Source organism: Mandrillus leucophaeus, unplaced genomic scaffold (assembly GCF_000951045.1).
Source record: "Mandrillus leucophaeus isolate KB7577 unplaced genomic scaffold, Mleu.le_1.0 Scaffold1394, whole genome shotgun sequence".
Classification (NCBI taxonomy): Eukaryota; Metazoa; Chordata; class Mammalia; order Primates; family Cercopithecidae; genus Mandrillus; species Mandrillus leucophaeus.
The window spans coordinates 1-11,063 of NW_012101359.1; the positions used below are offsets into that span (position 1 = coordinate 1).

The 11,063-nt window shown below is 47.8% G+C and overlaps 2 protein-coding genes across 3 annotated transcripts in view; one reads left to right on the forward strand and one right to left on the reverse strand.

Moving 5' to 3' along the window:
- Positions 1-109: 109 nt before the first annotated feature.
- On the forward strand, positions 110-1,412 carry LOC105534813 (haloacid dehalogenase-like hydrolase domain-containing protein 3). Its single transcript, XM_011973685.1, has one exon. It carries the CDS (start codon positions 477-479, stop codon positions 1,230-1,232), a length of 756 nt encoding a protein of 251 aa, XP_011829075.1. The 5' UTR covers positions 110-476; the 3' UTR covers positions 1,233-1,412.
- A 2,204-nt stretch (positions 1,413-3,616) lies between these two features.
- BSPRY (B-box and SPRY domain containing) overlaps positions 3,617-11,063 on the reverse strand; it is a 21,799-nt gene continuing 14,352 nt past the window's right edge. For both annotated transcript variants that reach the window (XM_011973687.1, XM_011973686.1), the window contains exons 4-5: positions 6,480-6,604; positions 3,617-5,251 (exon numbers count right to left, since the gene is read on the reverse strand). In XM_011973687.1, the coding sequence (XP_011829077.1) occupies positions 4,725-5,251; positions 6,480-6,604 (652 nt within the window). In that variant the 3' untranslated portion in view covers positions 3,617-4,724. The remainder of the gene's footprint in view (positions 5,252-6,479; positions 6,605-11,063) is intronic.

Genomic DNA, 11,063 nt, shown 5'->3' on the forward strand with positions numbered 1-11,063 from the left:
GCAGACTAGATGCATTCCCTGGATTTATATCCTTATGGTATCTATTGACTTCATTGTATTTAAGTATTTGTGTAGTTCTTTGCCTAATATCCGTATCCCTGTTCTTCAGTGCCTGTAAATGCCATAAGGGCTGGAAATCTGTCCCATATGCTAGCAGCTAGCTCAAAAAGGTGCTCAGAAATGTGTTGTGGATTCAGAGTGACTTTCCTAGGGTCACACCATTGGCAGCACCAGAATTTGAACCTAGTCTGTCTGATGTCAGGGCCTGAGCTTTCACCTTACCTGCTGTTTTTCATTCTAGGATCTTGTGCTGTGAAGACATTTCCCAAGTGCTTCATGTTAGCCAGCAAATCTGACCCACAAGGCCTGGAAAGAGGTGATTGTTAGGTTGTGCAGAGGTGGTCTTATCCAGCTCAGCGTCCCCTGGGACCCACTGTAGGACCTGAGGCAGAACTGGGGTGGACTTGGCCTCCTCCATGGCACACCGGCTGCAGATACGACTGCTGACATGGGATGTGAAGGACACGCTGCTCAAGCTCCGCCACCCCTTAGGGGAGGAGTATGCCACCAAGGCCCGGGCCTATGGGCTGGAGGTGGAGCCCTCAGCCCTGGAACAAGGCTTCAGACAGGCGTACAGGGTCCAGAGCCACAACTTCCCCAACTACGGCCTGAGCCATGGCCTCACCTCCCGCCAGTGGTGGCTGGACGTGGTCCTGCAGACCTTCCACCTGGCAGGTGTCCAGGATGCTCAGGCTGTAGCCCCCATCGCTGAACAGCTGTATGAGGACTTCAGCCGCCCCTGCACCTGGCAGGTGTTGGATGGGGCTGAGGACACCCTGAGGGAGTGCCGCTCACGGGGTCTAAGGTTGGCAGTGATCTCCAACTTTGACCAACGGCTAGAGGGCATCCTGGGGGGCCTTGGCCTGCGTGAACACTTCGACTTTGTGCTGACCTCTGAGGCTGCTGGCTGGCCCAAGCCAGACCCCCGCATTTTCCAGGAGGCCTTGCGGCTTGCTCATATGGAACCGGTAGTGACAGCCCATGTTGGGGATAATTACCTCTGCGATTACCAGGGGCCTCGGGCTGTGGGCATGCACAGCTTCCTGGTGGCTGACCCACAGGCACTGGATCCCGTAGTCAGGGATTCTGTACCTAAAGAACACATCCTCCCCTCTCTGGCCCATCTCCTGCCTGCCCTTGACTGCCTAAAGGGCTCCACCCCAGGGCTTTGAGGCCGGTGAGGGAAGTGGCTGGGCCCTAGGCCGTGGAGAAAACCCTAAACAAAGCTTGGAGACAGGGAGCCTCTTTCTCTACAGCTCTGGACTTTTCCCCCTCTGCCTGCAGCCTTTGTCACCTATTCTGATAATAAAGCAGTGAGTGCTGAGCTCTCAGCCTTGCCCCACTAACCAGCTCCTAGCCTCTGCCTTCCCTCATTCTCATTCGCACCCTTTTCCACTAGGAGGCCTCTTCACATCCAACAGGATTCACAGAAGGCCCAACTAGCTTCAAAACCAGGCACTTTCAAACTTGGTTTTAGCAGCAGGGGCCTTTTGTCATGGGAGGTCTGAAACCCCATTATGCAAAACTAAAAACAAACTGAAAAACTGCTGGAGTTGAAGCAGAGGTCCTAAGGTCTCTCTTTCAGCTTCTGAAACACCCTCCCTCTGGAAGCCTGGGGTCAGCGCTTAGTTTGAAAAGCAGGATGCTAAGCTGTCCTGTAGGGACACTGTCCATTAGTACCACATAGTACGAAGAGAATTTAAGCAAGGAACCCCATGACAGTCATGAGAAGAAATCCTGTTGACATATGCCTGCCCCGTGTTAGGTAATGTGCTAAGTTATTTATATGCACATATAACCCTCAAAGCTACCTCGTTGGGCCTAGGTGGTTTGACCCCCACCACAACTTGACGAATGAGGAAACTGAAATTCAGAGGTTAAGCAGCCTGCCCGAGGTCACAGCCAGCATGCAAAGAAGCCAGGATTTCAATTTAGGCACATCTGAATCCAAAGCCCATTGGCTTGACCACTAGGTTGTAAGTAGATGGGGATGCTTGTCATGTGAAACATGGTACAGTGGAGATTCTGGGAGAATAGGGGAGGTGTCCTAAAGAATGTCAATCTCGAAGGGCACCTCTGTGGCAGAGACCAGTGTGGAGGTAGGAAAGTATGGGGAGCAAGGACTGGAGTGTAGGGAGTAGGTTTGGGGGAGGGGGTAACAATTGGAGGTTGAAGTAGTTTGGGTTTTTCAATTCCTTTTCTCACTTTATGAGGCTGAGGCAGGAGGATCACTTGAGCTCAGGAGTTCGAGACTAGCCTGGGCAACATGGTGAAACCTCATCTCTACAAAAAATTTAAGAACTAGCCCAGTGTGCTGGCACACACCTTTAATCCCAGGCACTCAGAAAGCTGAGGCGAGAGGATCACTTGAACCCAGGAGTTCTGTTACAGTGAGCTACGTGCCACTGCACTCCAGCCTGGGCAACAGAGTGAAACCCTGTCTCTAAAAACAAAAACAAAAATTTCTCTTCCTGCCTCCCCACCTTCCCATACCTTTCTACTTGGTATTTGCTGGACATCTCTGTGCCTTGCCCAGTGTCAGGGGATGCCACACTTTGAAAACATAGGTACACTCCTGGCAGTGTGTTCTGGTGCCAGCAGCCCGGGAGCGTTCTAGAGTGGATGCTGAATTGAGGAGTGGCACTGGGGGTGGCTTTAGATGAGCAGGGGGATGAGGAGGACATTCCTGCAGCAGGCCCATGAACTGTGGAACGAAGGCTGCTATGAGGAGCCGGGTTGGTGGGTTGGGAGAAACATGGCATGGGGACTTTTCAGGTGTCAAGAAAAGCCTTGGCTTTGACCCAGATTTTTGAGCAGGGGCTGTGCCCAGACAAAGGCAGGGAAGATCTCTTTGGGACTTGACCAAACCCCTTTTGGTCTGTCTTCCTTGGGACTGGCACCAAGGCCAGGCAGCAGTAATTTCCTTTTCTTTCTTTCTTTTTTTTTTTGGAGATGGAGTCTCACTCTGTTGCCCAGGCTGGAGGGCAGAGTTGCAATCTCGGCTCACTGCAATCTCCGCCTGCCAGGTTCAAGCGATTCTCCTGCCTCAGCCTCCCGAGTAGCTGAGATCACAGGTGTGCACCATTATGCCCAGCTAATTTTTTGTATTTTTAGTAGAGATGGGGTTTCACCATGTTGGCCAGGCTGGTCTCGAACTCCTGACCTCAGGTGATCCACCTGCCTTTGCCTCCCTTTGAGACTGTCTCAAAACAAAAATTAATTAATAAACACTGGTTTTCAAACTGCTCTGTGGCTCCCAAAGAAAGTAGGGAGGGCTCTGCCTTTCATCTTCTTTGGACCCAGGAGCCTAAAGTTGTAGGTAAGATTACTTTAGAAGAGAGTTCCTGGATAAAAGTTTGAAGACCACTGTTCTAGGGTGAACTTCTCATGGAGACAAGCATAAAGGGACTTGCCTTGGGTCTTGGTAACATCTCCAGGCTCTCTCTGCTACACTGAGCTGCCGCCCACTTATTTCCGAGAATGCAATAAGGGTATGAAGACAGGCCAGCGTACGGTATACACCCAATTAGCAACAAAGAACATGGAATAAATCTTTAATGCTTTCAAGACGTTTAATAATGCCCACGTGCCCTGAGGTTGGCCCTCTTGCTCCCTCAGCTCTTTCTGGCTTTAAGCCATCACCCCAGGTATGCAGTTTATGTTAGAAGGGGCCATCAGGTAGGGAAACTTATCAGCTTCTCTAAGGGAAAAGGCCATCCCTGCTATTACCGGTGGGCACAGGCTGGAGCTCAGTCGGCAGGTGTGAGACAGATGCTGATGATGGGGCTGCAGTCAGGTTACCTGGAGACACGATTCCCTGGTCCTCTGAGGGCCTAGGCAGGACATGGGGGAGGACACAGTCCCCTAGGACAGAGTCCGCTGGCCAGGAGTAGCCTTTCAGGTTGCTCTTGTGTGCTAGAAAAAATATTTTCTCTATGTGCCATGTCATGAAAAAGCAGCACTGAATTAATTGGATGCGGAAACGTTAGCCACAGGCTCCTCTGCCTGTGAAGAGAAGCACTTCTGCATGTGCAAAGCTGGAGCAGGAGGCTGAATGGCAGTGCTTCTCCAGAGACCACCACATCCAACCAAGTCACCTGTCCACCTACATTCACTTATCCATCTATCCATCCACTCACCTGCCAAATATTTATTGCATACTCACTATGCACCAGGCACCATGCTGGATGCCAGAGACAAAGTGAAGACACCCTCAGAGGGGCAGATGCATGGTGGATTTGGGAGACTAAGGCCCAGGGAACAGTGGGTTCCCCATAGATAGCCAGCATTCAGAGCAGCAATCTCCAACCCTTTGAATGCAAGGACTTTTTTGCTTATCTGTGGTGGCAGATATCACGAAAATGTATAAACAGACTTTTTTTTTTTTTTTTTTTTTTTAAGCTCATCAACTATCGTTAGTGTATTTTATGTGGCCCAAGAAAATTCTTCGAATGTGGCCCAGGGAAGCCAAAAGTTTGGACACCTGTGATTTACAGGTTGTGCCTAGATCTGAAAGAGATCCCCATCCCTCCTAAAGCTGCCCACTGGTTGTGGGCCTTGTTTCCCTTAGAAACACCACACACATCATTTGGGAAAAGGACACTGAGTAGAAACATGGCCTGAAAGGATGGTGGGAGGTGGACCTGGCTTCCTGTGGCCAGAGGTCAGCGGACAATGGAAATGGTCTGATCGGCCACAGCAAAGACTGGGAAGAGGGGCCCCGGGAAGGACCCATGATGGGTATACAGCACTGTGCCGGAGGCTGGCTCATAGAAGAGCAGCTCCCGAGCCTGCAAGTCCAGCAGTACACCCAGCTGGGCTGGGCCCCGCAACAGCCCCAGGGGCTCGTGCTGCCCATTGTGTGAGAAACGAAACTCCTGATCATAGCGAGAGAAGACCCAGGAGAAGGCATTGTGGCCCAGACGGCAGTCACTGCCAGAACCCTTGCGGGGCAGGTGACCTGAGGCCACGCCCACCTTATAGGCACAACTGTTCTGGACATTCACCATCCAGGCATGGAGCCCATTCTGGAAGGAGGTGGCAGCCAGGGCATTGGGCCAGTGGTCGAAGCGCTCTGGGCCATCTGCACAGGTCTTTGACTTCTTGGTGCTGAAGGTCAGGGTCTTTCGATCATCTGACAATTGCAGGAAGGGGCTGACTGTCCTCTCATCGATCAATATGTCCTCTGTGCCTGCCAGAAAGAATTCTCAGAGTTGCCGAGGGCCCACCCTGCCCTAACCTGGTCCTGCCAGGTAGCAAAAGTTCCTCACCACTCATTAGCATGGTGACCTCATATAAGCCATTTACTTTCTCTGTGCTTCATCTATAAAATGGGGGTCAAAATAGGACTTCTCACTGAGTGATCACAAGAATTAAACAGAATCATACATGTAAAGTGCCCAGCATGTAGTGCTCTGTAAACTGTAGCCTTTATAACAATAGTTACTATCAGTCAAGACCCTCATCTGTAAACTCTGATAGAAATAAGGCCCAGAGAGGAAAAAGGGAGTTGCCCAAGTTTAGACACTGAGTTGGTGGCAGGGGCAAAATGAAGACAAAGCATTTTGTTCCTATACCTAGCACTGATTATACTCCTTTCTACTTGGTCATATCTGTGACCTCCAGATTGGACTTGTCCTAGAAACACAGCCTCTGGGAGCTACGAAGCATGAGATAAGCAATTTCTAGCAAATATCTAAACTGCTGGTAAATCAAGCATCATTTGATACCAGAATCTAGAGTAGACAAGCTACAGCTTGTACCAAAATTGTAAGGATAATATGAGGAGGGAGGATTAAAACTGAAAAGAAAAATCAGTCTATTAACCTAACTATTCCACGAATTGTGCAAAGACTATCATTGGGAGAATGGAAGCTTCCATCTAACTTGGAGGAGGCCTGCTCTGGAGAACCCCTGTGCTAAGTGGGAATTCCTGGAGGCAGAAGACCATGTCAGTTTACCTCTGTGGCCCCAGCATGCGGCACAGGGTGAGGCCCACAGTTGGTCTGAGTCAGTGTGTGTAAAGTGAGTAAGTGAGGCAAATCAGGCAGCTTGATTCTTGGTCCAGATGTTCTTCAGTTGGCCATCAATTATATCTTCTTAAAGAGAAACCCCAGGTTTCCAATAAATAATACTGAGCTGCCCTAGTAGGTCAGGATATAAGGAAGACATGACTTATAGGAGTGAGATTTATCTTTGACCCAACCACAGAACATGTTAGTCTGGAAATGGGCAGGACTTGGCCCAGCTGCCCCAGGCCTGTCTGGAACCTTGACCCTACTGACCAGCCTGCATCCAGGATGACTTGTTTAAGCTACCATTTCAGAAGCACGGGTCCCCATTGTGAACCAGGAGTGAACCCCAGACAGACAGACAGAAGCCCAGTTATCCTAATGGTCCTGGGCTCTACTGCTGCTAACCTGAGAGGGACCCAAGAACCGCCGTTGCCCAGAGTCGGGTCAGTAGTGGGCTCCGAGTGCACTTCTCATTAAAGTTCAACATTTCCGACTCCTGGGGATCCAAAATGCCCTCTGCTTCTTCGGTCCTTATATGGGGAAAAACAGAGACAGAGATTCAGGATGGTTCTGGAAATATATCTGCATCAGTATGGGGTGAAGAGAAGAACAGAAGTAAAATCCTCCTATCCAGGTGACACCAAGATTGGCAGCTAGGGCCAGGTGCAGTGGCTCACCCCTGTGACCCTAGCACTTTGGGAGGCCTGAGGTGGGAGAGGATTGCTTGAGCCCAGGAGTTTGAGACCAGCATGGGCAACATAATAAGACTCCATCTCTACAAAAAGTTTAAAAATTAGCTGGGCATGGTGAGGCATGCACCTGTAGTCCCAGCTACTTGGGAGGCTGAGGTGGGAGAATTGCTTGAGCCCAGGAGTTCGAGGCTGCAGTGAGCCAAGATCATGCCACTGCACTCCAGCCTTGGTGACAGAGTGATACTCTGTCTCAAAAAAAAAAAAAAAAAAAAAGTGGCATCCAGGCCCCAAACAGGGGCTTTGGCCCAAAGGGAAGGTGGCCATTTCCCCTGTTCCCCCCGAGAAACCTTAATTTTAGCAAAGCTGGTGGACAGTTTACAGGGAGATGTATTCTTGGTGCTAGTATTAGAAATGGAAGGTAGTGTGCTCTGCAGAGGAAGCAACTTGCCAGAGTCCCTCAGTAAGTTAATGGCAGAGCTGGGGCTAAGACCTGGGCCTCTGGAACCCCTGCACGATAGTCTTTCTACTCCAACATCTTGCCCTTGCCTGGAAAATATCTCACCTCCCTCTTAGACCTGTTGGGGCAGTCATGTTTCCCTGGGTTTTGTCAGAAGGTACAGCCACTCCTCTACTTTAAAAATGCAAACACCTGAGGGGTCCACAGAGGAAAGGGCCATCAGTTATCACCCCAGCCACAAATGAATCATGGCACTGTGCTCTTAATAACTCTCTCCTCAGCTCACAATGGGGCCTGGGTTTTGCTGGAGAGGTAATTTGGGACAATATGATGCCTAGGAGTTGAAAACTGCCACGTATCAGCAGCGAGGCCCTGGGCTTGCTGTTTTCTCTATAGAATCACACTTCTTTGCTATAACCTAGGAGACAGTGGTTATCTGATTTGACAGGACAGAACGGATTCAGAGCTAAAAAAGGGAGCTGAATTCAAGTCCTTCCTGCATGCAAAAATAGAACAACACTGGGATGAAGCCCAGACAGCATTCAACATAATTTTTTCCTTGACCTGGAGTGAAATCTCAAAGGAATATAGAGCAAAGTAGGAGTTTACCATGGAGCTCTGCATCCTTTTGACCCAGGTGCTGAAAAAGACCTTTCCTACTGCCTCCAATCCTGAAGATGGCTTTGAGATCAGGCAGTGGTTCTGAATACATACACTCTCTCCCCATATCTCATGGCTTTGCCTATAAATGGAGTGAGGAAACAGGGGTGGGGCATGTGCCCTGATGGCTCTTTGCAAGACTGTCACTGACTGTTCTGTCTTGGGAGGCATGAGGTGAATAGAGCCTTAGAAATGCTGGGAGCAAGCTTAGTAACAAAGGCTCTTTGTGGTCAGGACAACAGAGGGTCTATTGCCATCTTCTCAGAATGCAGGGAGCTCCAGCCAACAGGTGGGTAAGAAAGAGGAGCTGATGTCAGCGGTGCTAAGCTGTCATCCCAGGGCAAATCTGAAGCTGAACATAGAGAGTAAAGTCTACAGCAAACCACCTGGGCCAGATGCCCTATGGTACCGAAGACAAAACTCATGGCCCCAAAGGGGTGGAAATGAAACAGGGCCTGAACACAGCATGCCCCGTCCAGGATCAGAACACCCAGACGGTGCAGCAGGATCTGCTGCAGTGTCCGGTCAGAGTTGAGCCCAGCCACGAGCGTGGAAACACCAGAGCCAACAAGGCACTTCTCAGATAAGTGAGTTTCCAGCTAGATGGGGCTTGACAACTTTTGAACACAGTACTTTAAGAGTATATTCCCTCAGCCTGGGGGCATAAAGAAAAAAACAGACAAATCTGGAACTCTATGGATAGGCCTGTCAATAGTAGTATGGGCTTTGCAATGCCCAGACAACTTTGTATGTATTGTAGGATTGAGCAAATATTGTTGTTGGGGGCTGCAGTCCTCACTGTAAAATAATAAAAGGTACAAATGTAGAAAGGGAGAGGGCAAAAGAAAAACCTTGAGGTGTTACATTGGAATTAGAAGTTGTGATATGGGCTGGGCATGGTGGCTTATGCCTGTAATCCCAGCACTTTGGGAGACTGAGGCGGGAGGATCACTTGAGGTCAGGAGTTTGAGACCAGCCTGGCTAATATGGTGAAACCTTGTCTCCGCTAAAATTACAAAAATTAGCTGGGTGTGGTGACACATGCTTGTAATCCCAGCTACTTGGCCGGCTGAGGCAGGAGAATCGTTTGGACCCAGGAGGTGGAGGTTGCAGTGAGGCAAGATTGTGCCACTGAGCAACAGAGCGAGACTCAGTCTCAAAAAAAAAAAAAAAATGAAGCTGTGATACAAACTTATGCATCAAACAGCTACACACACACACATGCACTCTCTCTCTCTCTCTCTCTCTCTCTCTCTTCCTAGTTCTATCTGCTATACACTGAGTGAGGCCTGGAAGCAAGGTCACTGAGTACCCTTAATGCTCAGATCTTGGTTTCTAAATATCATTCTCCACTAAAAACAACCAGGTCCCCTGGAGAAGCAGCTGATTCGGGGGCAGGAAAAGCACAAGTTGAGCTGGGGTTTTCTTCTTGTGCTTCTTGTGCCAGAGAGCAAGAAAGTGCTCAAAGAATGATGGGAACTTTTCAAAAGGACACAGGGTCCAGTTTGAAGGGGCTTCTACTGGCCAAATCTGGGACAGTCTGAATGTCAAAATTAGTAATTACAGTGACAGATTATAATGTATTGAATAAAATAAGAATCCATGAGTCTGTATTAATATTGAATAAGAGAACAAACAAGCAAATAAATAAAGGAATAATTCAGGCAGGAGTGACCAATGGTTGCTAAACTATTGGGAGAAAGTCTGAAGGGACACAGGATATATATGTAGAAAGTGTCTCCTCACAGACTGCTTAGTAATTATAAAAGGAAAAGTGTAACTTTATAATGAGGAAACCTAGTAGACATCACCTTATCCAAGTGCTCAAAATGGACATCCTTGATAACGGACAAAGGGACATCATGTGCCCCCAGATATGATGAACTGAAGACACATCACTTATGAGGTATTCCTGCTAAAAATGTATAACTTGAATCTAATCATAAGGTAACATCAGATAAACCCAACTGAGGGAGATCCTATAAACTGGCCTTGACCTTGACTCTTTAAAATGTTAAAAAAAAAAAAAAAAAAAAAAGCTAGGGAATTATTCTAGACTTAAAAAGACCAGCTGAATTAGGAAAACAAAATAAAACACTGTTAAGAACATTGGCACAATTGGAAACAGTCGGATATGGACTGTGTATTAGATTACAGTATTATATCAATGTTAAATTTCCTCAATTTACACCGGGGTTATGTAAGGGAATGTCTTTGTTTCTAGGAGAAACACGCTGAAGTATTTTGAAAGAAAAGTTCATGTTTTCTGGAATTCACCCTCAAATAGACCATAAAAAAATAAGTTTCTAACATATATACTAGATAGATAAGTAGGAAGACAGAACGAGCGACAATGAATGTGGCAAAATGTCAACAATTGATATTTTCTAGGTGAAGCTCATTATACTACTTTTGCAACTTTTTTCTAAGTTTGAAATCATTTGAATAAAAAATTAAAGATCAATTTTAAAACCTCAGATCAGCTTGATATTAAGGATACACTGTATTAAAGGAAGATGATGAAGATAAAGGAGATAGAGAAGATGGGCAGAAGTGTGAAAACATTGTACAAGGGGAGAAGCGGGAACAAGCCAAGCATGCATTAGGAGACATAAAATAAATATGATCCATCTACACTGTGCAATCCTTCACAAACTTTCAAAAAAGTGACGTGAATCTAAATGTACTGACTTGGAAAGATGTCCCAGATAGCCTAACAAGTTTCACAACAACAGGTATAACATGATCCTATCTGTGTTTTAATTTTTTTTGTTTTTTTTTTTTGAGATAGGGTTTCAGTCCCATCACCCAGGCTGGAGTGCAGTGACAGGCTCTCAGCTCACTATAACCTCCACCTCCTGGACTCAAGTGATCCTCCTGCCTCAGCTTCCCCAGTAACTGGGATGACATGCGTGTGCCACTGCACCCAGCTAATTTTTGTATTTTTAATAGAGAAGGGATCTCGCCATATTGGCCAGGCTGGTTGTGAACTCCTGACCTCAAGTGATCTGCCTGTCTAGGCCTCCCTAAGTGATGGGATTACAGGCGTGAGTCATCATGCCCAGCTTTCTTTTTTTTTTTTTTTTTTTTGAGGTGGAGTCTCACTCTGTCGCCCAGGCTGGAGTGCAGTGGCGCATCTCAGCTCACTGCAACCTCCGCCTCCTGGGTTCAAGTGATTCT